General features: G+C 26.9%; 1 protein-coding gene across 1 annotated transcript; it reads left to right on the top strand.

Moving 5' to 3' along the window:
* The first annotated feature begins 1,040 nt into the window (after nt 1-1,040).
* On the top strand, nt 1,041-14,520 carry LOC140666746 (aminopeptidase N-like). The gene is made up of 13 exons (XM_072894266.1): nt 1,041-1,198; nt 2,105-2,716; nt 4,413-4,877; nt 5,385-5,574; nt 6,067-6,214; nt 6,385-6,463; nt 6,675-7,060; nt 7,508-7,788; nt 8,782-8,972; nt 9,088-9,396; nt 9,488-9,557; nt 13,950-14,042; nt 14,191-14,520. Exons 2-13 carry the CDS (start codon nt 2,136-2,138, stop codon nt 14,314-14,316), a joined length of 2,919 nt encoding a protein of 972 aa, XP_072750367.1. The 5' UTR covers nt 1,041-1,198; nt 2,105-2,135; the 3' UTR covers nt 14,317-14,520.
* The last annotated feature ends 9,697 nt before the right edge of the window (nt 14,521-24,217 follow it).

Here is a 24,217-nt window from a genome sequence, read left to right on the forward strand (position 1 = left end):
TCAATATCTCTCCTAACTAGTTTATTATTTTTACTATACAAATAGTTTATTTATTTGTTATATAAATTCGGAAATAAATATATACTCGAATAAATATTTTACAAAATTAATTTGTTTTAAAATAATTTTCAACACACAATTATAAAATTTTAGTTTACTTATATAACAATTATAATATGGATATTGCAAGTACATTTACAGCTTTCGTAATTTTAATATTTTAAAGTTATAATTTTAATATTTTCAAGTTGTTGTGACTTGCCATAATTATTTCCTTATAGGCCACAAATGCTTCCTTAATAATATTTAAACTTAAATATATTTTGTTCCACGTTGTATTGTTCGATGATTTAAGTTCAAGTCAGAGTGAGAACGCAAAACAGTTAATTAAATATAATAAATAATAATAAAATAAATTATTAAGTAATAATCAAGCAATTAAAATTAAGGTAACAAAAAGTGTCATAACATATTACGTTCAGCAAATAATTAATCTATACTTTAAAATACATATTTTAATATTATAATTTTATATTTCACGTATATACATGTATGTTATAGTAGGTACTTGAAACATTTTGACAATAAATTAATAATAACGTGGTGTATTTACGATATAGGGCGCTAATGTTCTTTTTGTCAGCTCTGTTATCGTACAAAGACAGGAGATTTTAACATGATTAAAATGACTTTAAGATATTATATTATCAGAATAATTATAATATATTATTTACGTATTACATAAAAAATAAATATATGAAAGTACGTTGATATGAAAATGCTTTAATTCTTAACATGTAAAGATTAAAAATTATTATTTATAGATATAGGAAAACATAAATACTTATTTTTCTATATTGCTTATTAAATCGTATATGAAATTAACAAAATATATAATACATAGATAAATATCAAAAATTAACGTAGTCAATGAATTTTAAAATGTCATATATATAATTTTAAATTTAAATTTTGTAGGATTTGATGACCTTAAATAACTTGTAAATATGTTTGTATTTATATATATATTTATTATGATGTCTCTTACATCGACATTGCCAGTTTTCGATTACCTCTTGAAACGTTAAGATTACGATAGTACAGATTAACGGTTCACGGTGATAAAGTATCAACTTTAACTAGTTCTGAGAAGAAAAAGAATTGTATTAGAATTAACATAGCATTTTTAGTATACAAGGTGAGTTTTTAGAAACAGAATATTATATAACTTTCTCTTTAAAGTACGTAAAAGATAAAACGTAATTCAAATTGTGAACACACACGATAAGAATATATAATTTTTTTAAATTATTTTCAAAATTGTTGAATTGTTAAACATTTTATTAATTTTTTTATTTCTTTTTTTTTCATTTTTTAAAAAAACCTATACATATTCCTAAGTTTTATGTACGTATATTCTATATCTAACAAAACATAAATCTTTTTTTATTATAATATTGTTATAGAATGTCTTTGGATTATAGAAAATATTAAAAAAAGAAAGTATTTAAAAAAATTTTTTATATTTAATCCATATATTTTTAAATGAATAATAAAAATTGGATAATACAATTACAATGTTAAAAATTACCATGTTTATATAATACCGTTCACATGTTTATTCTATATTCTTTCATAATATCAATAATAATTTGAGAAATTACTTTAAAATCGATTACTGATTCGATATATTTTTTTAAGCGAATAATGAACAAACGATAAATGTTTCTCTCGTTACTAAAAAAAAATATGTATAATATATAAGACATATAAAAACATTCAAATTGTCTTTGATCTAGTGCGCGCGCTCATATATGTATGTGTGTATACACACCTGAAGAGACGTACCAACAAAGTCGAAAAAAATTTTATTTTGTTGACTATTCCGTTCATTATTTTTATTGCTAGTTTTTGAAAACATGATCATCTACGAAACAACAAATTTTAAAAATAACATGTTTATATATGTAGATTGGTCTGTTATTTATCACGGATGAAATTTCTAATTACTTAAGAAAACTAATTTTAAAAAATACTTTGTAAATTTATTTACAGTAAAGTTTATTATCTAAATTTTATTTTATATTTGTCTTTCCTTCATCAGGGACAGTTGTTACAGATACCTAAAAATTAACATGGCATTTCTAAGAATGTTATTCTATGGCGGTCTTATATTCATCACAACAACAGCTTTTTTAATTAATGAAAGTACGGAAAATTCATCGATTACATTTAATGATCACTTTGATGATATAATACCAGTGCATTACGACGTCAAGTTAATACCATATTTCAAAGAAGACGAAGAACATGAAATATTTAAATATATATGGTATAACAAATATATAGAAGAGTCTCAAGAAAAAGGCAACTTTGTTTTCTACGGCGAATTAAGTGCCATTATCGATATTTCTCGTGAAATTACAAAAATATATTTAAATTCAACGGCATTAATAATTCTTTTATCTGGAGCGTTGACAAATGATTTATCTATGTATACTGTAGATTTACTAAATAAGACCGTAGATACCAATGTTAAATATTTATTTCTGCAATATCCAGACTGTGATAATCAAAATTGCATTTTACATTTCAATGAAACTTTATCAAGTGGACGTTACAGATTAAATACAAAATTTGTCACTGCAATTGATAACACAGAAAACATTATTACTTCTTTGAAGACTATAGTCGAAAGGGGAGAATCATTCAAAATGTGAGTAATATTAAGAGTAAATAAATATAAATTTATGTCATTGTTGTTCTCGTATCTTTTATTATTTCTTTTTATAATATTTAATTTTATAATACTTTATATCACTATTTTTATTTAATTTTATATCGCTTAACGTTTTATACTATTTTTGAATTGTTAATCAATCCTATTTATTATTAAATATATGAAATATATAAATTTAAAAAATGTATTATCATAAAAAGTTGAATAGTTTAGATGGGTATGCAATAATTTATACTTTACGTTATTTTATTACATATGTGCATGAAATAAAAAATAAAATATTTCTGTACTTTTTTACGCTTTGCTCTATATATATATATTTATAAAACAGAGTGTATCGTAACCAAATTTTATGTGAAAGCGATGATTTTTTCAATCAATTTGAAGATAATTTCGCCTTAACAAAAATATTAAGACATCAATTTAATAATTTTCAAGTTATGGGATTGAACAAGGTTTCTCGCAAATTAAACTTTGTGACGTTAAGAGATTAACAATATAATTACATTCTTCAGTTAATTTGCCAGTTAACTTTTAAAACATTTTAATTTAAAGTTTATTAAGTAAACAGATATAATGACAAGAATTAGAGGCTTTAAAATAATGATGACCTCTTTCGACATTTTCGCTGAAAAAAAAATTATCTTCAAATTGGTCAAAGAATCCGTTTATTAAAAATATATCCGGTAATTATATCTGTACATGTGCATGTGTGAGTGTGTGTGTGTATATGTTTGTGTGTACGAAACGTTATGTCTAAAATAAACTATACAGTGTGAGTCATTTAAAATTTTACAAATTTACATCTCAAAAACAAAGCATTTTAGAAAAAAATGTCTCATATAAAAATTTTGCAATTTTAAGGAGAACGTCATTCACCCTGGAAGTCGTTTCAAAATCACATAAAAATCACTTTTAATTTTAAAAAATCACCTTTCTTAAAGAAAACTCCTATTCTATATTCTTATAGCTCATCTCAAGAGCTTTTTAAAATACTATAATTGTGTTTTTTATTAAGTACTTTTCAAGTTTGTAAGGTTCAAAAGATATAGTTTTTTTACATGAAATACAAAATACTTTAAAACATTCAGTTTTCGATAATTTTACCTTAATACTTTTATGTGCAGAATAATGAGATGAATCAATTGGTGTAAAAAACGCAGTTTTGTTAAAAAAAATATATGTAACTGCAAATTTATATATTTTTTTAAGACAACTGTGCGTCTTTGTATACGAATTGATTCGTTTTATTATTATTTTGTGCATATACATATTGAAACTAGATAATCAAAAAATCAATATTGCTTTAATTGTACGGTATAATTAAAGTATAAAATTTACTTCGTAAACAATTAAATTTTTGGCCATCGTAGTCTTCTAAATTTTTTCGCAGAATATTGTAAATAATCGACATATATAAAAAAATTAAGATAATTAAAAAAAATGAAAATGACCTTTAAAACTATAAAAAAGTCACGAGTAAACAAAAATTTATTTATATGCACTATGTAACGGAATCAAAATCATGTAAACTTTTCTTAACTTTTTTCTAACTTCAATCAATTGCGACATTTGTTTGGACATTTACGGACAGACACTCTGTATATATAATGCTATTGATTAATAAAAATCATCGTTATTTATATAAATCAATATTATTAAAATTTCGTAGGTTGGACGTAATACATTTTCAGGCGACTGGAGCCCGACGATTGTTTCCATGCTGGGACAAGCCAACAAGCAAGGCCACTTTCAACATTTCCATAAAGCATCATCGTAAATACCAAGTTTTTTCAAATATGCCGGGACAAGAAGAGGAAACATGCAAACATGAAATGCATGAAACCGAAACATATATGAAATGGACATGCTTTAATACTACTCCTCCAATGTCCACTTATATCGTGACGCTTGTAATCTCGTCAATAGATTTCTTTAAATTTGAGGCGGAACATTCTAGAATCATTATATGGCGTAGACCCGAACTAGATCATATGCAATTTGCTGAAATAATAGCAACCGGAGCAATGATAATATTAAGACATAAATGGACGGAATTGAAAATACCAAAAGTGCAATTTGTTGCAATCCAAAGTTTGCTATATGACAATGAGAACTGGGGCCTTCTGTTAAATAGGTAATTCAAAAATTAGAAAAAATATCAATTTATTCAAATATAATTTATATATGAAGCAAAATTATAAAAATAATTAAATTAAAAATATAAAATTAAAAATTAAAAATATATACGTTAAAATATAATTGTTTTAATGTAGAATTTTTATACGTGTACATTATTATACACATATATTTTTAAAACTAATTATAAGTTGATTTCAAGCATATATATATCACGTATATGACAATAATTTATGTTACAAATTTTATATAATCAGTATATATATAATTATAGGTTGATTTCAATACACCATATATGTATACATATGTATATACGTATATGACAATAAATTATGTCACAATTTTTATATAATCGGTACAAAACAATATACAATTATACCATATCGGTTATATTGTCCGTTTCGAAGATATTTTTAATTTTAATTCAGAAAATATATCAAAATTATTGTTTGGCCAAGTTTTGTAATTACTAAGCTCTTGCAAATTTAATTTTTATATTTTTTAGAGAAACAGATATTATTTATGATAAAAATCTGGATTCTGTTGCGCATAAAATAAAAGTAGCGCAATTGATAGGGCGCAAAATGGCATATCAATGGTTTGTTAATGTAATTAATCCATTTTCGTCATCAGAGTTGTGGTTAATCGATGGTCTTACTACATTGTATGGAATTGATGCTATCGATTCCATCGAGGTAATTTTTTTATATTTTTTTAGTAATATTTTTAATGTATCAATTATATATAAAGTATATATTATATATTTTTATATGTTTCTTATATATTTATGTTAAATAAAATATTGTTTTATTTGTATAAGTAAATATAATCTTTATTATAAGAAAATGAGAAGGTTTTAAACGATTTTTAACATTAAATGTATTGTATAAAAATTGCTAAAGCTATTTGTACATCTTTGTCGTATCTGGAAAGACTAAATTGTATATTGGTTCTCGATATTCTAAAATTATAAAATTTGCAATACGGAAAGAAATAATATCATAATTTTTAATTATTTCAAATAGTTTTAAATGACATGACCGTTTCACAAAGTACACATTACTTTATAGAAAAATTTTACTATATTTTGTAATGTTGATAACAAATTTCCAAATTTATCTTCAATAAAAGCATTAAATGTGTACCGTTAATATTTGATTCGATCATATTAAATCTTTCTGCTTTAGGTTTACAAAAATTCCGAAATGATGGATTTATTTGTAGTTCAGGTTTATTATGAATCACTTCGTTTGGAGACTCACAATCAGTCTCTTATAAAGGAAGCCAATTTTTCCGAAAATAATGCATTTTCTTCTTTTTACCGTTACGTTAAAGGTAAAAAAATCAATAAATTTATTTGAATGAATCAAGTCAATAAATATATTTGAATATAAGTACATATATATGTGTGTATATTAGTATACTAAAATTTTAAAAATTATGAAAAATCTAGTTTAAAGACTTCTAAACAAACTTATATATAAATAGTATGATTTGAATTGTAGCACCCTTAATATTACGCATGCTGCAGTATGTAATTACCGATAAAATGCTTCGACGGAAGGTTCATGAATATTTAAATATGTGAGTATATTATGAAATATATTGTATATACCATTTTAATATATTATTTACTTATACATTATAGAATCTAGCATATAAAATATTAAATACTGCAATTATGTAAGCTATATAAAGTGTATAAATTAAATAACACTTTGATATTTTTTTATACGTAATTTACGATCAGTACCGATTTTACTGTGTCAATAATGCCAAATTTTAACAAATATAGTGAGTTTAAGTCGCAGAGTCTTCTCCAAAGTTTATGGCTCACCATAGAGGCATTTTTAAGCAAATTATATACAGAGAAAGAACTAATGCTTCCTTCAACAATAGTAAATGATTGGATGAAATCTATAAATTATCCTGTGTTGAAAATAACGCGAGATTTTTCGAATAGAGAAAATGTATATAATGTAATAATAGAAAATTATGAAATACTTAAAAAGTACGCTTTCTGGGTACCTGTAACTTATGTCTCCCAAAATAATCCTAATTTTGGAAAGCTTAGAATGCCGCTTTACGACGAAAGATTAATAGTTTTGTCGTCGTCCATGCCAACTTGCCAAGTTTCTGTAAAAGATAATGGTTGGATAATATTCAATTTACGACAATCTGGTGAATATTGATTAACAAATTTATTATATTTCTACATAATTAAATTATTAAACTATTATACAATGTTAACTATATTCTTTTTAATATCAATACGAAATATATGAATAAATACATAGCAACATTATATAATATTTCAAAAAATATTGTATGACGTATTCTCTGCATTTTATTATCGATTAAAATGAAATAAATTCAACTTTGCATATATTATCATTTAAGCTAAAATAAATATAAATAGATTTATATTTTCTTATACAGTTTCATTCTACGCAATATTACCCCAAATATCACTGAAAAATATTGTTTTTCTGTATTATTATAATTGGTTTTTATTTAATACTTGGAATTATTCAATTATTTCAAATGCAGATAATTGTAAATATTTTTTATTAAATATAATAAATCAATTAAGTAAACATCTAATAATATAAAAATTATTTACTACAGGATACTATCGCGTTAATTACGATCCTGAAAACTGGCAAAAAATTGCAAAATATTTGAACTCTGCAGAATATACAAAAATACATGTTCTTAATCGTGCTAAAATCATCGACGATGCATTTTATTTTATGATAAATGGCCAACTCAATTCTTTTCTATTCTGGAACTTGACGAGCTATCTTGGACAAGAGACAAATTATATAGCATGGTATCCCATGATAAAAACTTTTGAGTACATGTCGAGCATCTTTCCATTTGCAGATGAAAAAGTCAAAAATATCAAGGTAAATAATAATAGAATTAATTAGTTGAAAAGTTTTTAATTTATTTTATGTCATATTTTCCAAGAAAATAAAATATATATAGCTAAAAAGATGCAAATAGTTTTTCTGTATTCTTATTTAAGATATAGTAAAATCTTTTTTATTTAAGAAAAGTTTTTATTTCAGGTTTATATTATAATTGTTAAACATGCTTAATATTTTTGAGTAATTATTTTTTTCATATTTTAAAGTAATTTTCTATTAAAATTTCAATTTAAAATTATATGTACGTATAGTAATCAAACGTACGTATAGTAATATAAAAAAGATCGGTAATTTTGTATGAGTATCAAATGTTGTTAACAAATTAAAGTTTACTTTGTATATTTGCATGAGCATTATAATATGTAGGTTCTCCTGTATTTCTTTTTATTTTGGATTGTAGAAAAAGATGTTAAAAACAAAAGTTGTTTGACTTGGAAGGGTATATGTATATATATTGTATATATATATATGTATATATATATATATATATATATGTATATATATAATGTGTATATATATAATGTGTATATATAATTTGGTGACATTAGTTTGACTTTAAGTGTACAAGCCAAGGTCAAACTAATTGCATTATCTCATGTTCTCTTTGAAGCCAAACAACTTGTTTGTGAAACATTGACTCTATAAATAAAAATAAAAAAATTTTTATGGTGGAGAGAATAAATTAAAATAAAATGTATGTATATATATATATATATATATATATATATATATATATATGTGTGTGTCTAACAAAATAGTTTTCCACTCGAATGGTGTTCATTCAAAGCTAGACATTCAAATTTTTTAACTGTTTTTTACATGAAGAGATAAAGGGATGTAATGTTAGAACTTTGCAGTGGCTGTTCAATCAGACTGCTCCTCTTTCAATCTACTTGTTGAGAAATTGAATGTCCAACGCTACACGCTTACTGTAAACCGATATAATTATTTGACTTGGATAACTTTTAGGAGAAAATAAAAAATATATTGGCCAATCTACTTGAGAAAATAAAATACGAAGAAGATCCTGAGGAAAGTGATCTTACTAAATGTTTAAGGCAAGAAGCCATTAAATGGTTATGTATCCTCGGTGACCCGAATTGCCTCATAGAAGCTTATTTAAAATTACTGCGTATTGTATACAAATCGAATACAAATAAGTAATATTCCTTGTTACAGTTTTTTACCATTATTTGCATATTCAGTTATTGAATGAAGATGCAATATTATAACGCTAAATATGTTTAATCACACTTTTATTTTTGAATGTTGTAGACTTTTACCGTGGTGGAAAGAGTGGATATATTGTAATGGTTTGAAGTCAATGAGTAAGGATTTGCGCAATGTGAAGGAACATTTAACGAAAACATATAATAATGATAGATTTTTAGAATTTTTAGCTTGCGCTTCAAATAGAATTATGGAAAAATATTTAGAATCAATAATGTTCAAACAAAATGAAACATATAATAAAACACAAATCAAGAGAAATATGATTAGTTTTCTTTCTATTATTGCAAAACATGCAAAGCACGATAATGTGTTTTTGTATATTTTGGAAAATTTTGATAAATTAAAACCAAGGTAATAACCAGAAATATTTTTTTCTTGAACGAATACTTTTTACAATTACGAAAATTAATTACTTATAATAACTATATGTGTTGTTTTATAGAGGTGTCAATGGAGTTGTTATATTTATTGTCATTATTAATCATGTGTATGCGGAAGAACAATTAAAAAAGGTAAATTTTATAGATCCGGTTATTTTTTTATTAAACTTATTTATATCTAATGTATACATGTATGCATATATATATATATATATATATATATATATATATATATATATTGCAGGCTTTCGTAAAATCATCTTTCTTTATAAAAAACTCAGCCTGTTTATGAAACGCCGAGTCTTTATAAGTTAGCATTTAAAGATTTACAAAGTGTCTGTAACACATATACTTTAAAAGATAATTTTTTGTTGAGAAATAATGATGATCATTTCATATAACCATATATTCCTCCATCGCTCTTTTAAGAGTTATATTCTTTTAAAAGGAGAAATAAAGATTAAGTTTTTACTTATTTTTTCTAAATTTTGGATAAATTAAAAAAATGAAATTTGATGGTAATTTTCCACGACAATAAGAATATTTTTTATTATATTTCTAAAATTTTTCCGTATCATTAAATAAAAGATTGAAATTGTGTATAATATTGTATTTATTTATTTACATGAAAAATTTTTACTTAAATTATTGATTTTACAAAAATAATAAATTGAATAAGAAATTTCTATAGAAATCAAGCTTTCTAATGTATATTTTTAAATGATGACATTCTAGGTTGTTTAAAAGTCTTAATAAAAAATTGAATAAGGATTGCTTAATAAGAAAAAAACATAAGTTTATTCTTTTATAACAATACAAGAGAATTAAAAAAATATAAGTATTTTTTTTTAGTAGTAAATAATGTCCATTAAATTTCATTTCTTTTAACTTGTCTAAAATTTGAAGAAAAAAATAAGAACCTAATTTTCACTTTTCTATTTAGAGGAATGTAACTGCTCAGAGAAAAATATATGCTTATATATATAAAAACCCCTTTTAATTTTTAACGCATTATCTTCTAAAATTTATTGCTTTCATTTAGAATTATTATCTATATATCTATATATCTATATGTATATTTATAATATATACATACATAGCTAGTATGTATATATACATAATATATACATACTAGCTTTTCGGACCGCGCAAAGCGCGGTCCTTAAAACCTTTTTATTTGGACCGCGCTTCGCACAGTCCTCATGAGCTACTTACATATTTATAAACCGATTTTCACTAAATTTATATCAAAATATTATAAATTTTTTGAAGATAACTACTATGTTATTTCTTTTTTCATTTTCTGATATTTTATTTCGCGCTACCTTTATATATATAGATATATCTATATATATTATATATTTTTTAAAACATTTTTCACTTCCTTCAATAAAATGTCCTTGATTATTAAATTCATCAATCTTAATTTTTATACTTTCCTTTTTAATCGCTCTAGAAAATGCCACATAAAGTTGACCATGAGCAAATACAGGATTTGGCAAATAAATCCCAACTTTTTCTAAACTTTGTCCTTGGGATTTATTGATTGTTATAGCAAATGACACTCGAATAGGAAACTGTCTTCGTTTAAACTTAAATGGCAGTTCCAAATCACTTGTAATTAAATCTATTTTTGGAATAATAACAATCTGTCCTCGTGCAGGACCAGTTAGAACATCCGCATAAATTAAATTATTTTTCATATTAGTAACAATGAATCTTGTGCCATTACAAAATCTTTTCTTAGTATTTAAATTCCTTAATAAGATAATTATAACACCGATTTTTATTTTAAGTCGATGATTTGGCATTCCAGAAAGGTGTCAAAGAGTTTACAAATTCAGTTGGAAAATTTAATTGTTCCTGTGGATCATCACTTACAATGGAGTCAATTGAGAGATACTCTTTTTCTTTTCCTTCCATTAGACGAAGGATTTCGTCATTAATTATGAAAGTATCCTCATTTTTAGGACAAAGAATCGCTCGATCTGGATTTTCTCTATTCCGCTCTATGGTGATTCTATCATCAAAAATCTCAGTAATAAGAGATTCTTTTGATATAAAATCCTGGGGGATTTCAGTTCTATCGAGATGTAGTCCATCAGTATTTGATAATTTACCATCTCCTAGTTGCATTAGCCAATTTACAGATTCTTTTTCTTCTCCAGTTCTCATATTTTGCTGTAATTTAACCTGAGTTACATTCCTCCATATAGGATTGTATTTTACAGTCGATTTAATTAAAGCTGTTTTTTGTGCTTGTGGCACTACGGGAAGATTTTGTCTGAAATCTCCTGCAAATAAAATTACTTTTCCTCCAAATGGTCTTTCATTCTTCATCAGATCCTTGAAGATTTTATCAACTGCTGTTAAGGCATGTCCAACAGTCATGCTTACTTCATCCCATATGATGAGTTTTGCAGAGATCAGTTCTCGTGCAGCTTGAGAGTTTCCTCTGATATTTGATTTAGCTCCATCATCAATTGGAATTAAAAGCTTAAACAGAGAGTGATAAGTTCTTCCTCCTTTAAGAAGTGTTGCAGCAATGCCAGTTGAAGCACATGGAATAACTATTTTGTTTCTTCCTCGAATAACACTCCAAAATGTGTTAAATAAATAAGTTTTTCCACTTCCTGCAAATCCATCAATATAAAATAACCGCTGAGGTTCATTCTCATTGTCAATCGCTCTAATGACTATATTGTACACGTGTTTTTGTTCATCATTTAGTGTTGATAATAAATATTCACTACGTCTTTTTTCTTCATCCACATTATACTCTGTGACGTAAATATTCACTGGAATTGGATTTGGCAATTGAAAGTTTTCACAGCTACTTCCATTATTTCTTAGAATTTCTTGTATATGATTTAAAGCCATATTTTCAGGGTCGACAACATTGTTGTTTATAAAGTTTTCAATCATTTGATCTTTGTATTTATTCTAAAATGTTGGTACATCTGTTGAATTTACAAATATACAAATATAGGCAAATAGCTCTCGAATTTGTGCAGGCATTTTTGATTCTGTTGCTTCCTCTAACGTTTTTGACCATAGATCGTCAGCTTCTATTAAATTCTTCGCAATTACTGCATCTTTAAATGTTTCATAAATAACTCCGTTTACAGTTTTTAAATCTTCAAAACATTTAGCTCCAGTCACATGTAGAAGAAAAAGACGTAGATAAAATCTTTCATTATCTTTTATGCTCACTGTGTATAGCCTTGAAATTATTTTCTCACCTTTTGATGGGCAAAACTTAATAAAAAACCACATAGCAGCCTTTTTCTATAACTTTGCGAAATTTTGGTACCAATTTCGTAAAAATCGGTCCATAAATATGCGCGAGCGTAGCTGGATGCGTGGATAGAATGAAAATTAAAAAAAGACACACAGCAAACTTCTCCGAAAAATTTGCGAAATTTCGTACAAATCGGTACCATAAATGCGCGCTCGCTCGGTCCATAAATGTGTACGAGCGTAGGTGGATGCATGGGTGGGATGAAACCAATTTCGCGAAAATCGGCCCATAAATGCGCATGCGCGTGGGTGGATGCGTGGGTGAGCGAAAATTAAAAAAAAAAAATCACACAGTAGCCATCCCCAAAAAATTTGCGACATTTTGATACTTATTTCACGAAAATCGGCCCACAAATGTGGAAGGAGTTCGCGGTCATACATACAGACGGACGCTACTTATATATATAGATATGTATATACATACATATATATATATATATATATATATATATATATATAATATTTTATTATAAGTATATTGAAAATGAGAAATAATGATAATTATGCATATTAAAAGCATATTAAAAGCATATTCAGAGATTTGAATAACCTTGACATATGTTGTGTGGGTCATGATCTAGAATAACATCCAAAAAGTTTTATTCGTCGCTCGTTGTTCATTAAAAAGTTATAAGCAAAAGAACAAGTAATTTTAACGAATTTCATGTAATTTTATAAAATGTGTTCTTATTATATAGTAGTATTTACTACACATGAATAAATGAACCATACTTAATTTTATCACACTTTTCACTTTCTGGATTTCCAAAATTTTTAGCGGAGCGAATTCTATTGCGACGTCACCTCTCTTTTCATTGCAAAACTAGATTTATTACTGCACGATTCCATATGGGTTTTAAACTGTTTACGCGAAGCGAGATCAAAATTATTAACGTATATAAGTATAGTTATGTACAGGTTGAGTTATGTTGCATATATTTTTATATAACACACATCATATATTTAATTCTCAAATTGTACATTCTACAAGGAGTCGGAAAATGAAGGTCTCATACCTGAAAAAATTTAGATTATCGAGCTTAAATTTTAGGAAAAAATTTTTTCTTGAAAATTAAGAAGGGTTTTTCATATTATGCTTCTATTATGCTTAATTACCGAAATACTACAAGTATTCCGTTACACATTCTTGTTAAATTAAAAAAATTTTGTTAAATGAAATTATTATTTATTGACAATAAATATTGATGAAGTTATTCTACATAGATCAAGAACTTCTTGGAAAATATCATTGTGACTGAAGCATACAAAAATTATCATAAACATATGTGCAAGAAAAATGAAACTCTCACTGAAATGGTAAATTTTATTCAAAATTAGATTTATATTAAGTTTTCTGTTAGTATTTATATCCGTAATATATGTCACAAGTATTTTGTTTTTTAATTATGTGAGTCTTTTAAGATGGCACAAAATTATTACATTAATTCAAAATAATCTGATTTAGGCAACTGTTGAAGCTAATTTTTACAAGTATGATAATCTTGTGAAAGAATGGACGTCGTATGCTGACAAAAAACTGGACAGACGTATACATGAAATCGAAAAAATAAAGAAATATTTTAAGATATAGTTTTTCTTTCTTTAAAATATTAAAAACTTTTCAAAAAAAATTAATCGTGAATAATCATAATTACAACAAACAAGAATATGTATATATATAATATTATTTTTGTACCATTAAATTATCATATAAACAATATTCATCCTTAAATATATAAGATACATATTTATATACACATATATGTATATATCTATATATATATGTATACACTTACACATGTAACAATAATAACAGTTTAATATTATTAAGCATAATATTGTGTTAATATTATTCTTAATATATTATTATATGAATTACTTTTAATTATTGTCTATGTGTATATATGTGGATATAATAAATGAAATTATAAATTTGTAGCATTGACAACTGTTCAATAATATTATATATAATATATTTTATTAATATTATTTTAAATATACATATATTATCACGTAATTTATATTTAATTAATTAGTTAATAGTTATAATACAAACATAAAAATTGTTTTAGAATTTATAATATTTATTTATATTTTTAATATTATTAGTTAAATTTCTTTATATGTATCCATGTGTGCATTTTCCCATTTATAATAAATTATTTAATAATATTACTTTTGTTTAAAGATTCCCATAATCATATAATCAATTCTATTCTTATAATATCAATATATTTCTTATAATTTTTATAATATCAATATCTCTCCTAACTAGTTTATTATTTTTACTATACAAATAGTTTATTTATTTGTTATATAAATTCGGAAATAAATATATACTCGAATAAATATTTTACAAAATTAATTTGTTTTAAAATAATTTTCAACGCACAATTATAAAATTTTAGTTTACTTATATAACAATTATAATATGGATATTGCAAGTACATTTACAGCTTTCGTAATTTTAATATTTTAAAGTTATAATTTTAATATTTTCAAGTTGTTGTGACTTGCCATAATTATTTCCTTATAGGCCACAAATGCTTCCTTAATAATATTTAAACTTAAATATATTTTGTTTGATGTTGTATTGTTCGATGATTTAAATTTAAGTCAGAGAGAGAACGCAAAACAATTAAATAATAAATAATATCTACAAAAAAACCTTATAAAGGTAAAAAAAATATGCCAAAACAAAAAGATATTGAAATTAATAGAAATTATCAGATCGCAGACAATTTTCAATTTTCAATTATTTTCCTGGCGTTCTTGTTTCAATTAATCGAGCCGTGACACCAAAAGAGCAAACCAATTGCGGTTTCTTAAAAGTCGTCGTAAAAATTTTAATAACATAATCATTGTCGCGCTTACTGGATGCATTATGATCATTCGAGAGTTAAAAGACAGGCGGATCGAAAAAGAGAACTGCCATAACATGTTGAACGGCTTCGCCCAAACTGCGGTTTCTGGACCTTGCAGGCTTCTTTTCTTTCTTCTTCTTCTCTTCCACACGTTAATCAAATTATACATATAATCAGTCTGCGACCTGGTCACGCCAAAATCTGTTTTTTTATTATTTTAATTTTAATTCTTTTAGTATCAAGTTCTTTTAATAATAAAAATTAAATACGTTTTAATTTTATAAGGAGAATACTTATAATATTTCTGTAATTGTAAGATTAATTTTATGATGAGTACTATTTCAACAAATCCTCACAAACTGAATTACTTTGATGTATTTGGCGATTAGTTGACTATTGATTTCAATAGCTTTTTGTTTTGGCGTATTTCTTTACCTTTGTAAGGTTTTTTTGTGGAGATCTTAATTTCTAATAAATCTTAATCTTTATCTTAATTCCCCTTTTAAGTTATTATTTTCAAAATTGTTGATATTTTATTAATGTCTTCTATTTCTTTTGGTTTTTTTTCTTTTATAAACCTATATAATTCTCTAAATTTTCATACATACAGTATGCATCTGACCAGAACATTAATGTCATTTATTACATTATTGCATATTATTATAAAATGTCTTTGAAATAAAAATTTAAAGATTAGAGAACGGAAACTTTTTTATTACTTTTTATATTTAATTCATATATTTTTAAATAAATAACAGAAGTAAAAAATTGCAATTTTTAATATTGTGCACACATTTATTCTATATACTTTTTCGTAATGGCATATAATCAATGATTTGCAAGATTAATTCGAATATTGGTTTAATGTACCTATTCAAAACAAGTAAAGAAGAAACAATACATGTTTATTTTCTCTCGTTGTTAAAAAATGTTTGTATGATTAATGAATACTTAACTTTTATAATTAATATAGACGATAGAAAGAAATTGTGAATACTCAATGTTATTGCAAATATACATAAATGTATATACATACGACAGGATATTATCATAATAAATATACTTATTGATATTTAATCTCTTTATTGGAATATTGCATTTAATGAGTACACTAAAAATAATTCTTTGTTCATACAACCTATATACTTATGTTATGATTAATTAATATGTTTATAAATACATGAATATATCGATCTATATATTCACTTACATATATACAGATACGATAATTATTATCTTATATTATTATTAATATTATAATTATTATTTTATTATTATAATACATGTACATATATATATATATATATATATATATATATACATATACAGCATGTGCAGTCGCGACCGCCCCATAGCTCAAGGGCAGATAGAGCAGGTCAAACTGAACATAAAAGTCCTCTACCATTTTGCGATTTGCGCAATAATTATTAAACTATTAGTTAAAAACGCTCAGCGAATGATATTACATATACATATATACAAAGTGTCCTGAGGGAATGAACGGTAATCCATTGTCAGGTTGTCACGGTAAGCTCTGAGAAAATTTTTATAATTATACCACCTTACGTATTTGTTATATTTCTAGTTTCCATATATCTCATAGCTTTGTAATATTTCCTACGTGGAATTGTTTCGCGTATTCTCTTCGCTATTGCAGACCCCTGCGAATAATCCTTGCAGTCATGATGCGTATTGCATCAACACGATAGGAGGACACGTGCGTGTGTCCCAAAGATATGACTGATGATCCTTACGGTGCTGGTTGTACGGGAGTTTCAACTGACAAAAGCGAGTGTTCGTCCAACGACGATTGTGAAATTCAAACGTGTATTGCGAGCCCGATAAGCATGTCGCATGATGTAGATGCTTAATCGGTTTCACGAAGGACAAGAACAACAAATGTGTCTCACGTGAGTACAAATTTTCGAATAAAATTGCACGATTTATTGACAGTAAAATTATATCTTGTATATTTATATTAAATATATATAAGAAATTTTTTTAATTAAAAAAGATATATATTATTATGAACGATTGATATAAATTGTTTTTGTTAAAATGTGGTAGTAATTTATATTATAATTTTTATTTTTATGTGTATATTTATTTTATCAATTATCAATGTATGTATCAATATGTTATGTTATGTTATTAATTAGGTGAGAGATATCAATTGTAATTTTATCGCACATTGCAAATTTTTCTTGATACAGAATACGATGATTTTGTTTGTGGCACGGATGCACAATGTATTGTCAGTTACGATGGGCCGATCTATAAATGTATCGAAGGTTTTAAGGGTAATCCTTTCCCTGGTGGACAATGCGTGCCGGATATTTGCTCAACTGAAATCCCATGCACCGAGCAAAGCGTTTGCTCAAACGACCTTGAGTGCGAGCCCCAGGAGATTTGCTTCCAGATCGGTGAAGGCGTTCGCAAGTGCGTGGATGCCTGCAGCAAGTTGCAGTGCGGACCTAATGCAGTTTGTATTACGCAGAACCATGTGTCGACCTGCTTGTGCATCGATGATTATCAAGGCAATCCGAGTAACTTGATCGAGGGTTGTCAGCCATCCAATGGCTCCGTGATACAAATATGCAAATTCGAATTGGGCTGTCCACCAAGTTTCGAGTGCGGTTTATTACATAGCGAGTGTCCAGTGGACACTCTGACATGTCGTGACAACAGCGAATGTCCGCTGACAGAAACGTGTATTGGGCATACTTGCCAGGATCCCTGTTTAATTCGAAATCCTTGTGTAGAAAATGCTATTTGCATTAACAGAAATCATGAAGCAGACTGCGGTTGTGAAAAAGGCTATATAGGAAATGGATTTTCGTATTGTGAGTTATGCATAAGTTTTGACGATATAAAAAAATGAATATATATATATATATATATATACTACGCAAAAAAATTAAAGGGCCACTTTCTTCCACATCTGAAAAAAGGCCAATTTTCAAGTAAGGTAAACTCGGGTAGAATGGCCATAGTTTTTTAAAATGCAAAAAACATACTTTTATTTTTGTTATTTTTTAATAGTGTTTGGCATATTTATCTTCACTGAAGCTTAAATTACGTAATATTATCAAAATTAAAAAGAAAATATTTAATAGAAATTTTATATTATCAAAATAGTACAAAATAAGCATTGGTCATCTTACCAAACTTTTAAGGAAAAGATGACCATAGTGACGGAAAGACGGCCATAATATTTATAAAAAAATAGTGAAAACGAAAATGAAAATTATAGGTCATATAACAATTTACATATATTTATAATATGTCTAACGTCGATTATGATAGCTTAACTGTAATTTATTCGACGTTACAACAGTTTCTAGTGGACAAATGAAAAACTTTGCAGATAGTCAAAAGTAAAAATGTGATATAAGATTCACAATATCGTTATTTCGAATAATACATGCACATCAACTACTGTAAATATCGATTATCTTTAATAATGACTAAAAAAGCGCACTATGTAGCGATTATTGAAAAAATTATAGTCTAAGGCCATCTTTTCCGTATGGCCATCATACCTTAGTTTACTCTAATAGTTGCAACTTCCTTAAAAATAATTGGAATAAGATTAATAAAAAAGCGGTTTAAAGCTTAAAGTTTCTAGTTTTAGAATCTTTAAATGAATTTTAATTCTTTCTATTTGTTACAAAATTACATTGTAAGAAAGCGACGTCCGTCGATTAAACAAATTTTTCAAATGTTTGTCCAAGAATATTGAATTAAAAAAAATCCTAGCATGATTTTATTAATTGGATATTAAAGAGCAGAATTTTAGCTTTAATTTTTTTTTAACGAATGCTCCAAAACTAGAAACTTCAAGCTTTGAAACGCTTTTTTATTGATCTTATTCCGATTATTTTTAAGGAAGTTGCAACTATTTGAAAATTATGGCCTATTTCATATGGAATAAAGTGGCTTTTTAATTTTAGTGTATATAATTTAAAGTTATATTACATTTTCATTAATTTCTATACATATTATAAAATTATATAAGTCAGTATTATTTTCTCAGTTATTTAAAGTAGATAAAGATTGATGCAAGAATCTCTAATAAAGATAATACACATATAAATATATTATAAAATCATAGAATAATTCAATGAATGGTGAATTAATCAAATTTATATATAGGTACATTGATTCCGGCTGAATCCTGTGATTTGTGTTCTACTCCTGTAACCACGGTTGTCTACAACGCAAGTAAATGCGCCTACAGAAATCATCAGAACGAGTGCATCGCATGTGATCTAGGATATCAAGGAGATCCTCATATTGGTTGTCAGCATGTATCTGTGACCCAGAAGGATCTTTGCGATTCAAATCCTTGTGGTTTGAATGCAATTTGTGAAAATGGTAATGGATATCCCATGTGTTTCTGTCCAAAAGGCCTAACAGGAAATCCGTTTGAGCAATGCAGTATGTATACAGTTTTATGGAATATTATAACAATTTTATTTACGTGTGTTCCAGTCTATAAATATATAGATAATTTATCTTGCATAGAAATATTATTGCAAATGTAAAAATAAATATTTCTGTAATAAATCGATTCTTTAATGTGTCTATAGTTCATGAAGATGATCAATGCAACGACATTGATGTGCTAACTCATTGCGGTGCTAACTCGGGCTGCCGAATGGTTTATGGGCACATGAGATGCTTCTGTCTGCCAGGATACAAAGGAAATCCGCCACACTCTCCCTGTGTATTTCCCCCATTTACTTCCTGCGAGCCTTCCCCATGTGGTCCCTATACCCGCTGTTCCGTGTCGGAGAATGGCTTCGCGTGTACCTGTCTACCTGGATATATCGAAAACCCAAACACTCGAGGCTGCGTACCAAAAGCTGATCAATGCGAATTTAATCCATGTGGTTTTGGAGCGAAATGCAACAGCACGAGAGTACCACCTTGTTACTGTTCGGATCTCACGATTGGAAATCCATACAAGAGTTGCGAAGGTAATTATTACCAACGACTCAATTACATCGATCAAAGAGAGATTTTACATAACGAATATTGAAAATATTTAATGCAGTTTTTTAAATGTAAACAAGCTGTTAATTATTTATAAAATACAAATTCTTGAAAAGTTTCGTTATTTTATTTTTTTGCTAGATTCTCTGTTAAATTTTTCTTAAGGGGACACCCGCAGTTGCGGGTCAGAAAAAAGCTTTTTTTGGGGGAATTTTTTCTGTCGAAACTATTGTGTCGCTTATTTTAAAATTTCTACACTGTATCAAACAACTTTAAAACTATATTTCAGAATTTTTTTGTGAAAGAATATCTCATAATGTCCAAGTAACGGGCAATCTCCGAGAGACACTTCTAAAAAAAAGTTTGTTTGCGGTGACCACTCTAGCTTCGTGTAGGATTATCTGATATAAACAAATCAAAGAAATTTAGTTAGTATATTAGTTTATCTACTGCTTAATCGAAGCTTTTTTAAAAATTCATATTTTTCACAAAATGGCGGAGGTTCAAAGTCAAAGTTCTTTTGATCCCCAAAAAAAATCGTTCTATCAATGTCTATAAAATGGAGAGTTTTTTGAATATTTAAAAAACTGCGGGTGCCTCCTTAAGTATATTTTACTTTTGAATTTTTTCAAATATATAGTATTATAAAAAATTATCTGATTCTCTTAAATGATAATCAAGAATGCTAATTAATCAATAAAATGACTTATTATGTGTAGCACGGCCAGTGGAACCATATGATCCTTGTCAATTGTCACTCTGTGGCAAAAACGCCATGTGCATAGCGATCGACGGCATAGCTAAATGTACATGCATATCGCCGTTCATTGGCAATCCTTATATAGGTTGCGAAGCCGAGTGTATTGTTGATCAAGATTGCGGGAGTCACTTAACTTGCATTGATAAACATTGTGAAGATCCATGTTTAAAGCATTGTGGTAAAAATGCACACTGCGAGGTCGTCAATCACTTTCCGGTATGCTTTTGCTTTCCAGGATATATTGGCAATCCATTCATCGCCTGCGAAAAAGAGGAAGCTTGTACGTAGACATTTCTCAGTTTATATACTTTGTTATATCAGTTTCGTTTTTTATTAACTATATGTAATACTACGTCAATACGCTTTTATATGACAGAAAAAAGCGTCAGATTTATTAGTTATATGATATTTTAAACATTTTCTACATCTTTATGTTGTCACACATATTCCATTTCAAGATATACAGCCATTAACAAAATTATTAGGCACCCTTAAATATAAATTTTTCCTATTTCTTATTTTGTTAATAGTATATAAATACGAAAAAGATTAAAAAATTTAAAAAAAAACTATCGGTAGCACTTTAAAGCTGAAATTTCAAGCTTTAAAATGTTTTTTTAATTTTTCGTTTGCAATAATTTTTCGCCTAGTATCGACAATTTTTTTTGACCGAGATACATAATTTTGAAACTAAATCTATATTTTTCAGACATGTTGTCGATACTAAGCGAAAAATTATCGCAAACGAAAAATTAAAAAAACATTTTATAACTTGAAACTTCAGCTTTGAAGTGCTATCGATAGTTTTTTAAAATTTTTTAATCTTTTTAGTATTTATATACTATTAACAAAATAAGAAATAGGAAAAATTTAAGGGTGCCTAATAATTTTGATCATGGCTGTATATACGATTAAAATTATACGGTTAATTTATATTGACCGTAAGAGCAATAATAACAATATAAGAAGAAGTCTGATTTGACTGTTTTTTTTTTGCAGTAATACTAGATCTGAATCCGTGCATGCCATCACCATGTGGTCCGTATAGTATTTGTGGTATGATGAACGATCATGCAGTTTGTGTTTGCAGTCCGGGTTATGTGGGTAGTCCACCGCATTGCCGTTCAGAGTGTCTTGTCAACACGGATTGCCCAATTCATTTAGCTTGCATTAAACAAAAGTGTAATGATCCTTGTTTGGGATTGTGCGGCTTGAATGCCTATTGCCAAGTCATCAATCACAATCCTATGTGCAGTTGTGTTCATCAATACGTTGGTGATCCATTAACGAGTTGTGTTAAAGGTAATAATATGTAAATCATGTTAGCAAACTTTAATTGATCTATTAAATAAAAAAACATATGGATTTTGTTTATATATCCTGGTAATCAATAACGATATACGTTGCTAATCAGTAACGGCAAATAAGCAAGTAAAACTCAATTAAAAACTAAAAGATATTTAATTTTCAAATATATGGCGCAAGGAGAGAGGATCTCCATATTATTGTATAATTATATAAAATTTTTGTGGAATTTAATTTTTTTACAAATTAAATAAATAATATATTTATTACGTTAAATACATTTTTATGTAAAAAAAAAAAAATTTTAAACATATTTAAACGCATCATATCATTTTATGATTAAAATTACCAGGACGTAACATAAGAAAAACAATACTTTTCTGAAACAAAACATAAAGTTAGTAATTTTGTAATATAAATAAAATTTGGCTCTTTTGTAATATCGATAAGATTTAATAGCTGTCAAAACTCATTTATTTCTTCGATCTTCATTATTAAGATCATATTTCAACAGCTGTGCTTGCAATAGTTCTTGATGAAGAAAACAATACAAACTGCTGTACTGACATTTCAGTTCAATCGATCAGCCTACCTATAGGCTCTATAGATCCTTGCATTCCTTCACCATGCGGACCAAACGCGCTCTGTCAGAATGTAAATGATCAACTATCGTGTTCGTGTCTGCCTACATACATCGGCGTTCCACCATCATGTCGGCCGGAGTGTTTGATCAACTCTGACTGTCTGCCAGAAACGTCTTGTATAAATATGAAATGTAAAGCTACCTGCCCAGGATCCTGCGGAAACAACACTGAGTGCAAAGTAGTGAATCACGCAGTGATCTGTTCATGTAAGATTGGATATACTGGCGATCCGTTTGTGCAATGTGTTTTACAAGGTATGTTATTAGTTTATTCTGAATTTTATATCGTTTAAAGAAGCAAGCATTTTTTAAACGTCTTTTATCAATGCTTCACAAATTAAAATATTAATTTTTTTCTGCACAAAATTATTCTCGTATTGTTATCTTTTACTTTAAAGAATTGAATTTTATTAACACAAAACACTTCAATACATTAGAATTGTTGCATTGTTTAGAATTGTTTTATTAGCTAAAGGAACTTTATATTTTTTAATTAATATTAGCAATGCAAAATATATTAGAAAAGAAAAACAAACAATAAAAATATAAAAACATTCTTATTGTTTTCAAATTTTTATTTTTTAACATATACACAATGTAGACAATTATTCTTTTGGATAATTATTAAATTTCGGCTGTTAATACTAAATGCAAAATCATTTTTTTCATTTAAATACTTACTTGCAGAAGTACAAGATATACTTCTGGATATTAATCCATGTCATCCATCGCCCTGCGGTCCAAGTGCGTCGTGTCAAGTGAAGGATGAGAATCCCATATGCTCTTGTATCGAAAATTATGTCGGTTTGCCACCGAATTGCAGGCCGGAATGTCTTGATAGTTCTGAATGTCCGCTAACGCGAGCGTGCGTAAACAATAAGTGTATAGACCCATGTCCGGCTTTCTGCGATTTGAACCAGAA

This window comes from Anoplolepis gracilipes, chromosome 1 (assembly GCF_047496725.1).
Source record: "Anoplolepis gracilipes chromosome 1, ASM4749672v1, whole genome shotgun sequence".
Lineage (NCBI taxonomy): Eukaryota > Metazoa > Arthropoda > Insecta > Hymenoptera > Formicidae > Anoplolepis > Anoplolepis gracilipes.

Coding starts and splice junctions, on each gene's coding strand:
- LOC140666746 (XM_072894266.1), top strand. CDS start 2,136: ATGGCATTTCTAAGAATGTTATTCTATGGCGGTCTTATATTCATCACA. Junction 6,215..6,384: donor TTTTTACCGTTACGTTAAAG/GTAAAAAAATCA, acceptor TTTGAATTGTAG/CACCCTTAATATTACGCATG. Junction 9,397..9,487: donor TTTGATAAATTAAAACCAAG/GTAATAACCAGA, acceptor GTTGTTTTATAG/AGGTGTCAATGGAGTTGTTA.